Raw genomic sequence first — 20,315 nt, 5'->3', positions numbered from 1 at the left:
TGCATTACAAGATTTTAATCTGAAATTTGACTAAAACCTTGGTTTCTGTCAAGAGCTACCTTCATGCTTTCAGGTCAGCTCTCCGTCCCATTTCAAGTTCCGATTGGAAACCTACAGCATGTGCTTGTTCAGTTATCTTGTTGCACCACTTCCCGTTCTAGGAATGTTGCATTACATTTGATGCCTTGGATCCTGCTTCCAGGGATATAGTTACATGGCAGGTGATTTGCCTTGTGCCAGTGGAAGCAGAGCAATTATTATTTTTGAATTAGCAATACATTAATATAATAACTTAATGCAAATGGGTTTGTTTTACTTAATAGACAAAGCATTAGTAACTTCCATTTATATAGCTTCTCTAGTCTCTCCACGTAACTGAACTCCCTCATCCCTGGTACCATCCCAGTAAATTTCCGCTACACCTTCTCCAAGGCCTTGACATCCTTCCTAAAATGTGGTGCCCAGAATCGGACACAGTACTCCAGCTGAAGCCTAACAAGCGATTTATAAAAGGTTTGGCATAACCTTCCTTGCTTTTTTATTCTTATGCCTTTATTTATAAAGCCAAGAATTCCGTATGCTTTTGTAACAGCCTTCTCAACTTGTCCTGCCACCTTCAAAGATTTCTGTCTGCAAACATTACATGCAACAATATCTAAAATATATAAAATAAATAATATTTAAAAAGGAATTTAAATTATACCTGATGGAATGTCAGTAGTCCATCCTTTGAGTCAGGTGCTGACTGAAGAGGCAAATTTTGACACAGTAATCCTAAAAGCAAGGAGATTTCCTTCATACTTCTCCAGCAACATACGAGAACCATCTGGGCAGTAACCTGGCAGGACTGGCCCGTCTGATCTGCATATGGTAAATAGAGACAAAAGTATAAAATCACACATTGCTTAACTCATCAATACAACACACACTGTTGACATCCCCGACCCACTTTTTAACAGCCCCCATGAGGCAATTACAGCAACGGTTTCTTTTTTTTTGAAAATAATAAGACTGTGAGCAACATTTGTGACCTCCAATTATTGACGCCCATCTTCAATGTATTTTGTCTCTATTATTACTAAGATGCTCCACACCGTACACACTCCCCAACCCAGAAAAATAGGTCTCCACCAATACTGCTCGACTCAGCCACCAGAAGGTACCAAGAGTAACTCACTCTCAATTTTTTCTCTCCCTCCCTCACTACCTCCCAGTGAAGACGCATCTCTCCGACAGAGTGTCCGAGTTCAAGAACTGCAGGCCCAAAATCACATCAGACCACACTGCGCACAAAACATGGAGGCACCCAACACCCAACACACAGCACTGCTCCAGACAACACATTTGTTATCACTGTACACATAAATAAACAGAGAATTTATACAGCGCAATGATTTCTCCACAGAACGAGTTTATAATTTGACAACTTCAGAAACCTCTCCAACTGTGGTCAACCTTAATGTCGTGGTCATCTATTTTTTTCTCCCAAGAAGTTTGCAATCAAAGAGAAAGTCGTCCAAAAATACGTATCTTTAAAAATCAAAGACAGAGATCTTTCCCCTGATTTTCAGTAATTAATTCTATTGGGATGATTTTGCTAAAAAAAAATAATTTGAGTTGTAGAAATTAGGCAATGTTGTACAAATTATCCAACTCTGAGCCCTTTACTAAAACATCCTCCAAATAAAGAGGTCACTGGTTGGTGGGTTTATAGTTTTATTACACTGGAAAGTAGACACTTTAATAGTTCTACAGAAATGTAATGAATACACCTAGAAAAATATTCTCAAATTCAGCTTTCACTTTATGAGGGACCATAAACACTACCAGGTGCTGAACTGTGTTGCAGCACCACCCAGTGGTTTCAAGCACAAAATTGAACTAAGCTATGTATGATTTCAACTTCCAAATGGGCTACTGAAAAATTAACAAAATGTTGTATTGACCTATAGGATACATACTCCATCAAAGAATAATATGCTCTTCAGATAAAGCAGCATATTCCTGGAGTAGTAAGGCAGGCACAAATGGATGGAGTCTATGGCACCAATTCAAGTTCTGGGGCTCCTATTTAGTTTCGAGTAATTCTGTGTTAATTCTCAAATAGGCCACCAGATAGAGCACCACCCTGAAATAAATAAATAGTGCTTCCTCAAAACTGATCAGAAGGTAGCGATCACTGCAACAAGACCAGCCCTGTCTCCTGGAATTTTCTTTTTATTGGGAGGGGGTTGTGAACATACAGAGACAGACAAAAAATAAAGCGAATATATATATTTTTTAATCTGTTGATTCGGGTCAAATCAGAAACTATATTTGTACAATGTACTGATGTTCTTAAAAAAAAAAATCAGTACTATTTGCAAATTTATATTAAATTCAATGCGATAGGGACAACCACAGGGGTCTTAAAGGGATGTTTCATGGCCTTGATAGATCAGGAGTGTCTCTGCAATATGCTCCCGAGTGTGTTACCCACATAGTTGTAGCTTGCTGTGCCCTGTACATGGAGATTCCTGGGGAGGTGCCCCAGCTGCTTTGGAGACAGAGGAGCATGGAGTGGATCAGCACGAGGACCATCACTGAAGCGATGGCTGCAAGGGGCATCCTAAATTGACTTATCCATGTAGTGTTCTGATCTGTTTAATAGTCTCCATTTGCGACAAGTGCCATTACTCCATTTCCCCCATTTGAGAAATTCAAATTCCTTAAATGCAGCACAAGAAACTCACAGCACCTCAGACCTCTTTGCCCCTGCCTAATCGTACACAACAGAAGTATTCTTTCTTGTATGACTACAACTTCATGAATAACTGAACCCAGGCTAAGTGTACCTTTCCATTTAATGCAATAATTTTGTCACCGAATACTAGCCATCCAACTACTCCTTCACAATGCGTTTCCACGGGATGTCTAAGCATGCTTTACTTGCCTCTATTCTAGTGCTTCTCCGAGATGTCAAGTTGAAGGCCAAGGGTGGTTGCCTGCTCTTGTAAGGAAGGTCAACTTGAGCCTTTTGTACCACATGTCAGCATGCTCCTGGGAGAGAACCACCACTGGCTACTTCTCTGAAGGTTGTCTGGGCAGCCTGGGGTCACTTCCTATATGCTAGTCGAATGGTGCTCTTGAATGGATGGCATGTGCTCCTGTCCTGAGAAATAGCAGCCTCATGCAAGGAAACACCAGCCATTGCCATTCTACTGGGCCCTGGATCAATTTGTCCTGTGATTAGTGGGATAGCTGGTCTAATGGCAGCTATCAGATCCTGAAGCCCCTGATGAGACAGCAGCCTCTATCCCAGCCCCGTGTCTGAAAGTCAGTATGAAAGATTCTGTCTAATCTGTTCCACACAGCTACCAAAACTGCAGTCTGTCCTCCTCCATCATCCTCTGTCTCCCCATGTCCCACCCCCATTGCTGTGATGTGCCTACAGGGAAGGACAGCATAAGCTAAAACAAGGGGTAGTGAAGGGTGAAGAGGCTTCTTGAAGTCTGCTGCTCCACAGAGACGCCACAGTGATTGTATAGCACTGTAGCCTGTATTGTCCCACTGATCTTACCATCTCCCACAGCTAAAGCAGATGCCTTGACAGCAGCGTTATGCTCTGCTCCTTGTAGGGGGTCAGCTCTCTAACGTTCAGGATGCCTGTCCTGGTCCTCTGCACTTCACGGGCATTGTGCACAAGCTCCTCTTGTAGCAAGATTGAGTGAGTGAGATTAAGGCTACCGTTTGAGAAATGTCTCCCAGATGACATCAGACAGCTGATGTAATCGATCTGCTGGTATCACCTTGTTGAAGTGGAGAAAGGGATATTGAGGTTCTGCATGCAAGTAATTGCTGTTAATGGAGATAGCAACACATTGCAAAATACCTAGTTAGTGACACCCCCCCCAGCTTTACCCACAGTGCAGTGAGAAGGCTGGCATGCAGCTAGTCATTTTAGATGGATAATAGTGTGTTTCTGCCCAAGAAAGAAAAGGGATAGTGATCAGTCTCTTACCTTGCCTACCCTCATCAGGCCATTGAATTGTTTCCAACACTGGTATGCAGCCCTGCGGATGAAAGAGGTGGCACTCGGTGTTACTGCCACCTCTCACCACATAGCATGCAAGAAACTATTCTCAGGTTTCCCCTCCCATGGACCCAGTCTTTGTTGCATTTATCCAGAAGTGTCTGAAAATTAGTCTTATGAAAATGTTGTGCTCTTATTTTCAGCCTCCTCCCAATGCCCAGCTCCCTTCTTTGCCTGCTCCTCCACTGGAAGCCATTATTTAAAAGTGCCACAAAATCTCCCATGAGGCACCTAGTACAACTACCCACCAATCAAACGACACTCTTTGGATTAAGGTGACTCTGGTCAGTAGCAGCTTCTGAATTATTGGCCAATGGCTGATCTGCTTCTGATTTGCTGCCATGCTTGCTGCAGCATATTCTAATTGTAATTGCATGCAAATATGGAGGAGGTTATCAATGGCGAGATCGGACTCAATAGACAACTACATAGGAACCGGAGTAGACCGTTCAGCCCCTTGAGCCTGTTCGGCCATTCAATTAGATCATGGCTAATCTGTACCTCAACTCTATTTACCTTCCTTTGCTCCATATCCTTTACTTAACAAAAATCTATCAATCTCAGTTTTGAATTTTTCAATTGACCGAGCCTCAATAGCTTTATGAGGGAGAGAGTTCCAGATTTCCACTATCCTTTGTGTGATGAACTGCTTCCTGCCATCACCCCTGAATGGCCTAGCTCTATTTTTATGGTTATGCCCCCTTGTTCTGGACTCTCGCACCAGAGGAATCAGTTTCTCTCTGATCTACCCTAACAAATCCTTTAATCATCTTAAACACCTCAATTAGATGGTCCCTCAATTTTCTATACTCAAGGGAATACAAGCCTAGTCTATGCAATCTGTTCTCATAATTTAACCCTTTTAGCCCCGGTATCATTCTGGTGAATCTGCGCTGCACCCCCTCCAAGTCCAATATATCCTTCCCGAGGTACGGTGCCCAGAACTGAACGCAGTGCTCCAGATGCAGACCAACGCAAAGCTCTGTACAGCTGTAGCATAACTTCCATCCCTTTGTATTCCAGACCCAGTGAGATAAAGGCTAACATTTCATTAGCCTTTTAAATTATTTTTATTCCTGTCCACTAGTTTTTTTTGTGATTTTTGTACATGGATCCCTAAATCACTCTGCTCCTCCACAGTCCCTAGCTTCTCACCAAATTTAGCTAAAATTTGTGGTGTGTTGCCAATCTCGCCATCGCAGGAAAATCTGGCTGCTGAATTTATGCACACATGGACCTCAAGGGGGTGAAATCTTTGTGCTGTTAATTTTTTTTTTTAATGCAATGAGTGAAAAGCAAGATCCCTAATTTGTACTCGTTCCTACTTCATCAGTACAATTCTTGACAGGAGGAACTGTCACCCCACCCCACCCCCCGCATCCTTCCCAAACAAAGGCTTAGATCCCTCCTGCCCTACCCCCACCACCCTTCCCAATGTCGAATAGCTCACCGACAATCACTGGGCTCATAAATGACAAAAGGCCCGTTGGGTGAGAGGGCAGATAATTGCTGTTATCCGCTGAATAGGCCCCAGCGTGAATCACTACCTTCAAGATAGGGAGAGGGCAGAAAGTCAGAAGGAAGTTTGGAACTGAACAGTGTTTTAAAAAAAGCCCAGGCACTCCTGCAATTTCCTATGTGGAATTGCCCAATGTACCTGTGGTAATATGTGGAGAATGATTCGAGAAGAAAAAATGTGAAACATTTTGACCACTAGAGGGTAGTGTTAAACACAGTAAGTTTTCCATATTCGGTAGGTTATAAACTCTCAGTGCAAGCTCATTCAATGTGTATGTGTGAATCAGCAGTGAGGGTAGGATCAGGCTCAAATGTGATCCCTCTATGGTCAATAAGCTGGCCAACACTCTCTGGCTAGTCTCACCTACTTGGGCAAGGTACGAGAGGTTTGCTGCAGCCCAGGGGACTGTATCCCAGCGTAGTGAGCACCTTCAAGGGGTGGGGGTGGAGATTGGAGGGAACAAAAAGCAAGATACAGCTTAACTGTTAGAAAAACAGCTAAAATGACTTTTGAATTGCTAGTATCTCATTTATGTAGAACTGCTTCTTTGAAATAGCTAAATCATTTCAAATCTACTCACTACTGTTTTCTACTTGTGACACCAGAACTGTATTTTGGTCAACGTTCATCTGTGGATTGTCCTGATTCTTTTTTCCTTTGCTCAAATCCTGCCAGCAACATATACATATACATACCTGGTCATGAACACTGCCAACAGAGAACTTCTGTATATTTGCTGCAATTATATCAAAGCAAATTTTAAACTGTCTGAAGTTTGAATATGTTGGAAGCCTTTTAAACAAATTTTGAATCTTTAAATTGTCCTTAAATGTACAAATTCTTCTACGAATATTTGATTTTGTTACCTGTCATTGCCATGCTCAAATTTTCAGCAGGTTTGCAGTCTTCAAAGAGATGTTTGCTCGATTCTCGGTCTTCATCACTTTTCAGCAGTTTTGCTTGTGCAAAATAATCATTTGTGTCCCGTGGTTTTATTTCATTTATAATCTTATGTAGATCTTCGGCAGTCTCTGTTAAAAGGAAACGTTGCCATGACATTTTGTTTGGTTACAGTAGACTTTTGTGCACAAAGCAAAGAAAGCAAAGACTGGCAAATGGAAGACCTTTTGAACGGACTGCGATCATCGAGCCTTTTCAGGCCAGTTATCACATGGGCCAAATTCGGATTGCAGTCACACTGTGTCACCTCAATGATCTGCTTTAATCACAACTTTTGAAGAAGATCACTTGTGTGACATTTCTATTTCCACACTAGCTGTCCTCATGACTTCTCACAGCAAAAAAAAACCCAAAATATTAATTCAAGCATCTTAAAAGCTTTCATACTTTATTGTTTCTGGAAGAATTTTAAAAAAAAGATGGTTTACGTTTAGTTGGAAGAACTAGCTTCATTAAAAGGTTGCACAATAGGACACTTTTAAAAAGTTACCCAAAGCAATAAATGCAACTGTATGAACGTTATCTGCATTTTTATTTTTATTTCCTAGTTTCTTTTTTCTATCTGTGCTCCTCTTGTTATTTTTTCTTGATGTCCATCCTTTGCATCTCCATTTTCTCAACATTTTGTTCTTCATGCCAAAACACTGGACAGCTGAACCACCCTCAGCCAAGTGGAGCATTCCAATTTGTCTCTCAGCCCCTTGTATTTTAATGATTTTTTTTTGTCTGCTTGATTTGCTTTTATGTTTTGATTTGTCTTCTTTAGTAATACATTCTTGGATGTCTGTAAGCAGACACTTCCGGTTTCCTCGGGACCAATCAAGTTAGGCTATATTCCTACAGTGTTTGCAAGTGCCGATATCTGTCTCCTGGGAAACCGGAGAAAACACAAAAACCCGGAGAGGCTGGAGAAATGAACAGAACGTTTGATATGCTCTTGTATGACTAATCAAACCTATTCTTGCAGAGAAACTTGCGACGTGGTCCCAAACTACTGGAGATGAGAAGTCTGACACAAGGAGCAAAGGACCACAAGCTGAGGAAAAATTAACTGGCACAATGAAACAAACGCTGAGGTTTATACAAAGCAGAAGGAGGAGACCACTTGTCTACCTGCAATGTGCTGAGCAACATTTTTGTCTTCACCTCTTAGTTTCCCTAGAACTATTCAAGCTAGGCTATACTTCTATTTTTATTCATTCTTGGGATGTAGGCATCGCTGGCAACACAGGCATTTATCTCCCATCTCTAGCTGCCCTTGAGAAAGAGGTAGTGGACCTTTTTGAACCGCTGCAGTCCTTGTGGTGAAAGTACACCTACAATGCTATTAGGTAAGAGTGTTCCAGGATTTTGACCCAATGACGATGAAGGAATGGCAATGTATGTCCAAGGTGGGATGGTGTGTGACTTGAAGGGGAACTTGGAGGTGATGGTGTACCCAAGCAGTTGCTGCCCTTGTCCTTCTAGGTGGCAGAGGTCACAACTTTGGGAGGTGCTGCTGCAGAAGCCTTGGCGCTTTGCTGCAGTGCATCTTGTGGATGGTACACAGGGCAGTCACGGTGCGCCAGTGGTGGAGGGAGTGGATGTTTAAGCTGTTGGATGGAGCGCCGATAAAGTGGACGTTTTTTTATCTGGGATGGCATTGAGCTCCTGCAATGTGTGGCGTATATCGAATACAGCCTCTTCCGGTTTGCATAATTGATTGATTTTATTTCTGCACTGACTACCACAGGACCAAATGCATCCACAATACTCATTAACAGTCTCACAAGAGTACCATACACACACATTACAGTGAATCTAGAAAAAACTGATATTGATTTACCCTATTTGAGTCCCATTATACTAATGAAGCACTATTGGAAGTTTGGGACATTATTATAGGTTTAACAGGTTGTAGTGTTCAGGAGTGAATGGACAATTCCAAGTTGAACTGCATGTTAAACAGAAAACAAAAAAGAAATAGTAAAACAGAAAGAAAGCAGAGCAATAATGTGGGAAAGTATACACAACAGCTTAAGGTTTGCAATTTCCCACGTGGCAAATTTCCAATTTAAGCCATGCTGTTGGGAGGCCTCAAGTGGTGGTGATGGGAAAATGTGAAGAAGGTATTTTGCAAAGCTTACAGCGCCCTGCAGATGGTTACCCGTAACGAAGGAGAAACAAAAATAAGAGGCAACAAAGAAGAGGTAAAGCAGCCCTGGTCTCAATTAAACTTCAACCCTGGTAACATCATGCCAATAACGTTCTGCTCTGATATTCTACCTATTTTGAGTGCAGCACCTTACCAAGGTCTGTATCCATTGGAATTAGTCCTTCCGGTGAGGAACTTTGGCAAATAGGAGATACCACTGCAGACAGATGGTAGGCCATTAAAATCAGCTCCGCTACAGTCTCCCTCCACTCCGCTGTTTTTGAGACTGACCTAAAAAAGACATTAAAAGCACTGTTAATATGAACAGTAGCGCAGGTTGTGTAAACAATCTGGCCATTATTGGTTCATGCAAGTTTATTTTAAGGATTGAGTCACCGAATGTTAGGTGTGTAAGCACTCTATCAGCTCTCTTTAATCAAGTGCACTCTGATGTACTGGTGAATTTAAATATTAACTTGGGCTCTTTGCAACATACATATTGAATTAAATTATAATCAAAACACTTGCATCATATGAAGGGTAGGCATTTCTATACAGTACTGGTGAATCTCCCATGGCATTGCTCATTGCAAATTGGACGATACGGTTTTATACAGCAGGAGCGCTGTACCATGTAACGCACACTGCAGCTGAAAACGTGCAGCTGTGTCAAAATTGCCTGTCCCTTTTAAGCCACAAAGGCTAACTACTGGAAACAGGCACATCCCTGAGATAATTGCTGGTGCTGCTCGTAAATTCGCAGCTTTAGAGATACAAGAAATTGGGATAGAAGAGTGTCATGTCCAACTATGAAGTGTGACAAAACCAAGCTGATGCATATTTCTCAATGTAACAGTGAATCTTCTGTGGCATTGAGCAGTAGCAGAACTACTTATTTATGATGATTGAATATTTGAAGTTGCATTTTAATTCGATGAGGAAAGGGGAGATGGGGGGGGGGAGAAAGGGGGGGGGGGGGAGAGGGAGGAAGATACTTTTTTTTATTTACACATTTCTTCTGCACTGCCTCCCAATGGAATTGTAATGGAGCTACATGCTAACATGGATGCTGACCTTAAGGGAGAGAATGCAGTTACAGTGCTGGGTTTGGAACCAACATTGCATGAGAAGTGCTTCAACATTATAAATGCAATCACAGCACCACCTACAGGCCAAACAGGTACCGCAGGTAAATGCTGACATTTCTAAAATGAGTTTACCCAGCGACAAAGCCTAGCGCAGGAATTTTCTATATATTTGGAGATGGAATGTTGCAACTATAAAATATAGTTAACTATATTTAAAATAACTATAATAACAGTCGGCGTTAATAAGTAAGATCACTTACTTTAGAGACAGTTGTTGCAGAGCGCCAATGATGCAATGAACTCTTCCATATAAGGGGTTGGAAGCTGCTGTGTGCACCAGGGATCTTTCAGCCTGTCTGATCTCCTCTGACAGACAGTTCAGCAGGCATTTAATAACTAGAAAATTAGGGGTGAAAGTAAATATAGATTAAATGAAAATAAACAAGAGTCAATAAGTAATCTTTGTATTTATCCACCGAGTCCTGTCTGTACAGCATACAAGTCCCCCGACTGGTTCTGTACATTAGGGCAACGGGATTTTAAATCTAAAGGCGTCTATTAAGGTTCTACAATGCATTAAGTTTTACAGCAATCTCTTTTCATGAAACTGACCTTACATTTCTGAAATACTTTTGTACATTTATCTGTGCCAAAGTTCTGCAAAGATTTTTTTTTAAAGTTATTAAGAAGTCAATTGCTGCCAAAAATGTGCAGCCACATTCCACAGTAATACATACAGAAAGGAGAACAGTCACCTAAATAAACAGCTTCTGATTTCGAGCTTATAACATTTCACAAATTACCCACAGAGAACCCATTTTCCCAAAAGATTAAAATAACTATTTAGTAAAACTGTAGTGTCAGGTTCTGTTTTCCTTCACTCTATTTATAGAGCTTGCCTCCATGAAAAGGAAACTTCAATTGAGTTTCTGTACCCCAAACGAACTTCAGAAATAGGAGCTAATCAGCCTCCGTGCAGCAGTCTGGTCAAGATAACATAACTGTTCTATAGTGACTAAAGACAAAGACAAAGACAAAGACTGGACAAAAATAGTAACATAATTCGGATGTGTCATACAAGTAAAAGCTCAAGAGAAGGCATTTTGGTCCATCGTGACCAATGTATAATTGCAGCAGAGGGGTAGATTTTAACCATTAGGCGACCGAACAAAGGAGCGCAGAGGCCAGGGAGTATGGCGATCGTTGGATGGTGCAGCCCGCTGCAGCAGCATTCCGCATTATTCTTGTGGAGCCCGGAGGAGAACTCCTGCTCTTCCTGGCCACACAAAAGTAATTTTAGCAGTTACCTTTTTGGGCCTCTTCTGCTGTACCGCCAAGTTTTAGAGAACAGAGTGTCCACAGCTCACACTCCACCCGGTAGGCGATTAAAATGGCATCAGGGTCCTACGTATGTCGTAGGACCCCTATCTGTACAGATTAATGAGGCACCTGTCTGAGCTGCCCAGCAGCAGGCCCTGGGGAAAAAATTGTGGTGGTGCAAGGCAAGTCTCCCACCTCCATTTTAGCTCCTCTACGGTCCGGTTTCTGCTGGACGGAGGGAATTAAAATCTCCCCCAGAATCCTTTCAATTTATTTAATCTCCTGAGAGAGGAAGCTAACTACAAATAAAAGTTTCAACAAAAAAAATTACATTTTCTACAAGCCCTAAAGGCAAATTGGTGAAAATGCCATGAGATCAAATACTACAGTCCACAATTTTTAACGTCACCAGTTATATTCCTCAACATCAACCCTATGATCCCAAGAATGGAACTGTAACATTCTTGAGTACAGTCACCTATGCCCAAACTTACATTTGAAGCCTTTAGACTGTGCTTAACCAAATATTCAATCATATTTTTAAAATTATAAACCAACACTGGTAATTCAGTTTCTTACAGAAGCTAAAATACGGAAAAAAACTCTTTACATATCGAGTTTAAGATCAACCTCGCTGCTGTATCACTATTAGCAGACTTCCTGCAGCAATGCTCATTATATATAGATTAGTGTGTTCCTCGGGGAAGGGAAGGGGCTTAACATCTCTAATGAATTTGGAAGAAAATACAAGAGATCTGCCCATAAGACATTGGAAACAAAAATGTTCTTTGATCCAGGAAAATAGTGTTTTCCTTAGCCCCTGCAGGTATATAAATATCACAATTACATCAATAAATCTCTGCATGTGATATGGGGGACCAGCTATTTAAAAGGCCAATAAATATGCAAAACTTCAGTTTAATCTTTTCTTATTTGCATCTTTCATTTTTTTAACAAATATCTCAGTGTATTTAAGCAGAATCATTTGATAAATGTAGCACTTTTATTCAGAACCCCCGTCTAAACTTGAGTAATGGTACATCCCTCCAGGAGTTGCAACTCGTCTAGATGAGCAATTATTATTTGGCAAGTTATCAATGTAACCAAAAGGCAGCAGCTGCTGTAGCCATTTGCAATAACAACTTGCATTTATATAGCACGTTTAACATAGCAAAACATCCCAAGATGCTTCACAGGTGCGTAAACAGGCAAAAAAAAAAAATCGACCTTTAAAATACATGAAAAATGAAAATTCTATTTAAAAACTTGGCATTGTTTAAAGTATCTGATGTTACGTGCTGTAAACAAATCATTGAATAAAACGCCTATATTTTTCTCCCCAACAGAAAAATGGTAAGAGCTCATGCTTTACCGTCTTTGATATTTTATACAAAAAGAAACACATTCCAGTCACTTTCATTGTTCCAAAAAACTGCATAGGGATTTTAATTCTCAGTAATTTTCCACTGATACACCAGCATGGAGAATAATGCAGGGTTAGAAAAGCAAGTCCTGGCATTCTCTAAATGGCCAGCCTTTCTATCAACCACAACCATTTCCAGAAGAGTGGGGCACAGGTACATGCTGGGAGTGTTCGCCTGCCAGTTCGTGTTTCTTCAGCTTGTCCTGGGTGCCCAGTGTCTGCTAGCTGTCTAGCTGGGGGGAGGAAGGCACAGTTTAAGTTGTTTCCCATAATTAGTTTGCTTTGCATGTAGAGGGTAAATGAGAGGAAAGGCGAGGTGGAAAATGTGGGGAAGTCCACTTTTGGGACATATACATAGACCACATGCTGTCCCACTGCTCAGCCCTTTATTCAAGATAGACTGATTGTCCGCTCCAGGGATGATCGTCTCCAGTGTGAAGGGAAGATGCTCGTTAATCAGTACAGCCACTCCTCTCCTCGCGAGTAGGAGGCTGCCGCTGGTTGGCCAAAATGGTGGGTCCCCTGCAGAAGTGCCATGTTTGCTTGCTCCTTCTTGAAGCAGTCAGGATTTCCTTCCATTCAATTGGTGATTTAGACACTTTGCATTCAGGACGGTAGTTTTGAGTTCAGCCGTGATAGGGATCCGGCTGCTGCCTTCTGTGTGAAGGGACCTGGTTGAGCCCCTTGCTGTGTGTGGTTTGCCATGGGTACGATCCATAGAGAGTGTTCCTGTTGGTTGTAGGCCTCCAGGTGTTGATTTCCTTCCCACCTCCCTCAAAATGTCACCCTTTTTGCACATGTCAATTACTGTGCAAGCTTTTTCCCCCAGTACCATTAATCCATGCTCCCTCCCCCTCCTTGTAAAGTCTGTGGGTTGTGCAGTTAATTACGACACAGACTTCAGGAGTAACATACAACAGGACTTTACTATTCGAAGGTCAGGGCGAATCTGCCCAATAAGTCATGCCACAGCACTTATATACCGGTGTGGTCACCGTCGGTATTACCGTATACAGAAGCCAAACAAGTAGTGCCACACCTAAAATAGTTCTCTTAAAGGTGAACGGTTACATACATAGTCTCTTAAAGGTAGACGGTTACATACACTACAATCCTCCCTTTTTAGCTTACAACATACGTATTTCCCATTAAACATACATTATAACATATATACAACTTTATGCAAGACAGTTCACAGATTCAGTCTCTCTGGAGGTTTCCGGACTCTGTCCGGATAACGCCTCAGTGGTGTCGTCATTCCTGGCGGGGTAGTAGGTGCTTCTGACAAAGTCGATTCGGCTTGAAAGACAGTGTCAGGTTCCTCTGATTCCAGCATTACCAGATCGGAGGTAGGTGTTCTGGGTATCTCGGTTTCAACAGTAACCGGGTAAGGTGGTGAAGTAGGTTGGCCAGTTGTGGCTGACCCTATGATCTGGTCAACATGGCGCCTTATTATACTGTCCCCAAGATCCACTGTATACATCAACGGCCCTAGCCTTTTTCCAATAGTTCCAGGCTGCCATTTCTCGGTACGGTAGTCCCGGGCCAAAACTTGTTGATCTATCTGAAAAGATCTAGTGGCCCTTTCATTCATGCCCTGGAATTGCCGTTCTCTACGTCCCTTCTGACGTTTGGCTTGAGCAAATCCAGCCGGCATCTTAGTCGTCTATTAAAAAACATCATGGCGGGAGTTTGATTTGTGACCGCATGTGTTGCATTCCTGTACGCCAACAAGAAGCTATCCACCTTATGTTGTAAATTAATGTCTTCATTACCCATGGCCTTGATGGCCTTCTTGAAGGTCTGGACAAACCTTTCAGCCAATCCATTGGAGGCGGGATGGTATGGGGCTGACGTGTAGTGCTTAACCCCATTGCTCTTTAAGAATTTCTTGAATTCTTCGGACACAAATTGCAGTCCATTATCAGAACAGATCTGTTCCGGCAGGCCATTCCTAGCAAACATAGTCCTTAACACTGTGATGGTTTTTTCCGTGGTGGTGGTGGTCATCTTTATTACCTCCGGCCACTTGGAGTGTGCATCCACCGCTATTAGGAACATTGAGTCCATAAATGGACCAGCAAAGTCGATGTGTACCCTTTGCCAAGGAGATGAGGGCCACTCCCATGGATGCAGCGGAGCCTGTGGTGGCGCGTTCTGAACCTTCTGACATCCTAGGCAGTTCTTAGTGATTTCTTCAATGTCTACATCGATGCCTGGCCACCATACAAACGCTCTTGCTAGGTTCTTCATCTTCACTCCACCCAGATGTCCCTCGTGCAGCTCCTTTAACACCTTCTTTTGAAGTTTGGGTGGAATCACCACTCTAGATCCACACATCAGGGTTCCTCTACACACTGACAGCTGTTCTTTCCTCTGTGAAAATGCTTGCAGTGTTGGTTCGCCCTGTGCTGGCCATCCCTCCACTGTTAAATCATAGACTCGTGAAAGAGTCGGGTCATTTCTTGTTTCGTTTTCGATCATCGAATTTGTTATTGGTAGACACTCCACTATGGATGAGTGGAACATCTCTACCGGGTCCAATGTAGTCGCTTCTTCTACTATCGGCAATGGCAAGCGCGATAACCCATCAGCATTTCCATGCTGTTTGGACCTTTTGTATTCGATGTCATATTGGTGTGCCCCAAGTAACATGGACCACCTTTGTAACCTTTGTGCTGTCATGGTGGAAACGGCCTTGTTTGGGTTGAATATGGACACCAACGGCTGGTGGTCTGTCAGTAATGTGAACTTCTTACCTTGCAGGTAATGATTGAATTTCTTCACGCCCCACACAAGGCTGAGGGCCTCCCTATCTATTGGAGCATAATTTCGCTCCGCGGAGGTCAATGATTGGGACGCGAATGCCACTGGCCTTTCCGAGCCATTTGGTAACTTGTGTGAAAGTACTGCTCCAATTCCATAAGGGGAAGCATCACAAGCTAGACGAAGGGGTAACGTTGGGTTGAAATGAGCCAACACTTCTTCAGAGGTAATCAACTCCTTGCTTCTGCGAAAAGCCTTTTTACATTCCTCACTCCACTTCCATGGTATTTCTTTCCGCAACAGAGCATTCAGCGGATGCAGCACCGTGGATAGATTTGGCAGAAACTTGTGATAATAATTAATCAACCCCAAGAATGATCTTAACTGTGATACGTTTTCTGGAGCGGGGGCCTTCACGACAGCTTCTATCTTGTCAGGTGACTTGTGCAGCCCCTCTCGGTCAATGACATGACCGCAGTACGAGATCCGTTTTTGGAAAAACTCACACTTCTTGCGATTAACTCGAAGGCCATATTCCTTCAACCTGGTGAGCACCAGTTTCAAATTTGTGAGGTGTACTTCCTCGTCTTCTCCCGTAATTAGGATATCGTCTAAGTAGCACTGCGTGCTTGGAATTCCTTGTAATACCTGCTCCATGGCCCTCTGCCAAATTGCTGGAGCCGAAGCTACCCCAAAAACCAGTCTATTATAACAATACAATCCTCTGTGTGTGTTGATGGTGAGGTACTGGCGTGACTCTTCCTCGACTTCCATTTGTAAGTATGCCTGAGCCAGGTCTATCTTGGTGAAGTGTTTCCCTCCAGCCAACGAAGCAAAGATATCTTCAATCCGCGGAAGCGGGTATTGTACCGTGTGAAGCACCGGATTCACTGTGATCTTGAAGTCTCCGCAGATGCGGACCTTCCCCGGTCCCCCTGGCTTATTACTTGAAGACTTCATGACGGGAACAATGGGCGTGGCTCACTCACTCCAGTCCACTTTTGACAGTACCCCTGATCGTTCAAGTTCTTCCAGTTCTGCCTCCACAGCTGGTCGTATCGCATAAGGTACCGATCTGGCTTTGAAAAATTTTGGGCTTGCATGTTCTGCAATCTTAACCTTTGCTTTAATTCCTCGCAGTGTTCCCAGTCCTTGCTGGAATACCTCTTTAGCTTCGTCCAATATTCTGGACAACCGTTCAGGTTTGACATCTTCCTTTCCGGAATCCACCGTCATGGTGTTTAGTGAATGCCAGTCTATCTTTATTTTCCGGATCCACTCCCGTCCCAGAAGTGGTGGACCTCCCTCAGGCAACACATACAGGTCCATCCTTTGGTAATCTTTATCCTTGTATCTCACCTTGACTTCTATCTTTCCAATGGGGAATACTTTGTGCCCCGTGTATGTCTGTAGTACTAGTTCCGTATCCCGTAGTGGAATATGCTTGAATAACTTTTTATAGTCATGCTTATTCATGACCGTCAGCGCCGATCCGGTGTCCACTTCCATTTTCACTTGGACTTTTGCAATCTGTAGTGTGATCCAGATAGTTTGTCGGTCAGCTTCATTACTCACATTGTGAATTCTCAAACTATCCAGTCCTTTGCAGTTGGAGTGTGAGTCCGACTTCTGTTCCTCCGGACTCTTCCTAGTCACCTCATGTACCTTTCTGTATCACTTTTGTGGTGACTCATTATTGTTGGTCTTCTTCCCTGACCGGCATACCTTAGCTATGTGACCAAGCTTGCCACATTTCCTACATTCTTGGTTTTTAAACCAGCATTGGTTCTGGTCGTGTGTTGTCTTTCCACAACGATAGCATTTCGTTGTACCCGAAGTAATTTGTTGTACCCCGAGTGCCGCTGCCTTTAGCTGCATTTCCGCAGTTCCTTTCACTGCGGCTTCGCTTGATGCTGCGATCAGGACAGCCTTATCAAGTGGAAGATCGTTCTCTTCAAGCAGTCGTTTTTGTGTTTCTTCCTTCAACATTCCGCACACGAATTTGTCTCTCAGTGCCTCTTCCAGGTTGTCCTTAAACTGACAGTCTTTCGCTAGCCTCCGCAGCTCAACCAAGTATTCCGCGTTGCTTTCGTCTTTCCGTTGCGTTCTCGCATAGAATTTGAATCGTTCAGCCAACATCAACGGTGTAGGGTTCAAGTGGTCCTTCAGGACAGCCACAATATCATCGAAAGTCTGATCCGCCGGTTTAGCTGGTGCTAGTAGATGCTTCAAGAGCCCGTATGTCTTTGCGCCCATCGAGTTCAGCAAGGTTATAGCTTTGTCATCTTCTTCTATTTTATTGGCCTCACAATAGATCTCAATGCGTTCCACGTACGTGGCCCAGTCTTCTACCTCGGAATTAAAATCATTGATGTTACCACGCTTAGGCATCTTCCTCTCTTTGGGAACAACACAAGTATTTCTTTAAATTATTATTTCTTTTTTTTTCTCTCTAAGATGGCGGTTTTCCCGCGAAAATGGCGGTTTCCCGCTCTTATCTTCTCTCCCCGCCCACTTCAATGGCAGTTTCCCGCTTCTGTCTTCTTCCCCGCCTAATGGCAGCTTCCCGCGTTTCTTCCCTGGCGGGAGGGGTACACTTTCCCCACGGGCGACGGCCGCTGGCTTTCAGGTTCACAGCCTGCGCTTCGGCTTCAAGGCTTTCCCTTTTTTTTTAATTTTATGGCAGGGCGACCGGCTCTGGGTACCCCGTTGACGGCGAACTGGTTCAGCTGCTGGGCTGGCTCTCGCACAGTTCCCCTTGCTCGGCTCTGTCTCTCTCCCGCTCGCTCGGCTCTACCGGCGCTGGGTACACCCCGTTGACGGAGGACAGTTCAGCCGCTGGACTGGCTCTCGCACAGTTCCCCTTGCTCGGCTCTGCCTCTCTCCCGCTCGCTCGGCTCTACCGGCGCTGGTTACACCCCGTTGACGGAGGACAGTTCAGCCGCTGGACTGGCTCTCGCGTAGTCTCTCTTGGTCGGCTCTGCCTCTCCCGCTCGCTCGGACCCCAATCGCGCCTCCCAGCCCTCTCGCAGTCCGGTGCTTCTCTCCCCGGCTGCGGCTGAGTTTCTCTCTTCCCGCGCCTACGCTCCCGGTCGCAGCGCTTCGTGGCTTCGGTCACCGCCCGGCTTTTCCCGCCGGTCGCGGTCTCTCACGACGCCGTTGGACCCGACTTTTTGTCCGGCTCCTTTTCCCCCTCGACCGTGGTCGAGTGCCCAGCCCTTATCCTCCGGCTATTCTTTTCACTTTCCCTTACTCACAGTCACCGTGGCAGAAGGGACAGTCAGTGCCTGTTGCTGATGGAAGTTTTTGTCGCTAAAGTCTTCCTCCTTTCCATTGCTGCAGCCTTGAGTTTTCTCCCAGCCGAATGACGAGGGCGGTTGCCTCTTTTCGACGCTCTTTCGTTGCTTTGAAATTATTGTTGCCGCAGGGTACGATCGGACTCGTCGCCACTGTAAAGTCTGTGGGTTGTGCAGTTAATTACGACACAGACTTCAGGAGTAACATACAACAGGACTTTACTATTCGAAGGTCAGGGCGAATCTGCCCAATAAGTCATGCCACAGCACTTATATACCAGTGTGGTCACCGTCGGTATTACCGTATACAGAAGCCAAACAAGTAGTGCCACACCTAAAATAGTTCTCTTAAAGGTGAACGGTTACATACATAGTCTCTTAAAGGTAGACGGTTACATACACTACACTCTTCACCCACAATATCTCCAACTTCCAATCTGTTTCATGGAGCATAATTCCCATGTCAAAAGCACATATAGGCATGCAGGTAGCCTTGGCCTATCTCCATTCCTATTCACGGCCGTGGTCCCTGAGTAACCAGACAGCTAGTGGCCTCCAACTGTCATTTCCTGCATGATTTAGAGCCTCAAGTACTTTGAGATAGCATTCGAGTTCAACAACTGTTACCCCACAAAATTACTATGTTTGAGCAGCACTGGGTAGTTAGTGTTTGTAGACTCCACTGCCTAGAGTTTGTGTTGGCTTTCCCTTCCTTAATTCAGGCAGAGCTGTCTGTGGGCACCTGGCACTATGCAGATTAGCTTGAGGGGGCTTGGTTACCTTACATTGGTTGTATTGACCTTCTGAAGCCCTGTGTGTCCATCCTCCTCCTTCTCGGGGGCTATTTTTGGAGGGCTTGAGGGAGCAATTCCCGGATGGAGGGGCAGGTATGTTTCTGCTTTGTACAGAACTGTGGGCTATCTCAGCACATTGAACGGGGAGAGGGATAGACGTAGATCATTGTCTGACAGAATTGAAAGCCCAGCAGAGTAAGTTATCCTGTATCCGATGCCTCGGTAATGGAGGGCAAGTGTGATACTATTGAAGACTTTGTTTCTCTGCAGGATCTTCAGGAACAAAGATTGAGACAGGTCAGTTTTGAAAGTGTACTGCACCTCTGGCCCTCACTTGGGATATCATCATCTTCATCCATGCCTTTGTTCCCTCTAGACTTGACTATTCCAACGCACTCCTGGCTGGCCTCCCACGTTCTACCCTACGTAAACGTGAGGTCATCCAAAACTCAGTTGCCCGTGTCCTAACTCGCACCAAGTCCCATTCACCCATCACCCCTGTGCTCGCTGACCTACATTGGCTCCCAGTTAAGCAGCGCCTCGATTTCAAAATTCTCATCCTTGTTTTCAAATCCCTCCATGGCCTCGCCCCTCCCTAGCTCTGTAATCTCCTTCAGCCCCACAACCCCACCGAGATATCTGCACTCCTCTAATTCTGCCCTCTTGAGCATCCCTGATTTTAATCGCTCAACTATTGGTAGCTGTGCCTTCTGCCTAGGCCCGAAGTTCTGAAATTCCCTCCCTAAACTCTTCCACCTCTCCGCCTCTCTTTCCTCCGTTAAGACAATCCTTAAACCCTTCCTCTTTGATCAAGCTTTTGATCACCTGCCCTAATTTCTCCTTATGTGGCTCGGTGTCAAATTTTGTGTCTTATAACACTCCTATGAAGCGCCTTGGGATGTTTTACAACATTAAAGGTGCTATATAAATACAAGTTGTTGTT

At 44.0% G+C, this 20,315-nt stretch overlaps 1 protein-coding gene across 1 annotated transcript in view; it reads right to left on the bottom strand.

Annotated features, from left to right (window-relative positions):
• Positions 1 to 20,315, bottom strand: part of thada (THADA armadillo repeat containing) — a 502,870-nt gene that overhangs the window by 423,647 nt on the left and 58,908 nt on the right. Inside the window, exons 17-20 of the mRNA XM_085980649.1 lie at positions 10,034 to 10,169; positions 8,840 to 8,976; positions 6,458 to 6,622; positions 704 to 861 (exon numbers count right to left, since the gene is read on the bottom strand). Of these exons, the coding sequence (XP_085836775.1) occupies positions 704 to 861; positions 6,458 to 6,622; positions 8,840 to 8,976; positions 10,034 to 10,169 (596 nt within the window). The remainder of the gene's footprint in view (positions 1 to 703; positions 862 to 6,457; positions 6,623 to 8,839; positions 8,977 to 10,033; positions 10,170 to 20,315) is intronic.

Source organism: Somniosus microcephalus, chromosome 3 (genome assembly GCF_052327205.1).
Source record: "Somniosus microcephalus isolate GS21.2 chromosome 3, FLI_Smic_1.0, whole genome shotgun sequence".
NCBI classification, from domain to species: domain Eukaryota; kingdom Metazoa; phylum Chordata; class Chondrichthyes; order Squaliformes; family Somniosidae; genus Somniosus; species Somniosus microcephalus.
Note: the sequence above shows the minus strand (reverse complement) of the source record. Positions and strands in the feature narration are given on the sequence as shown.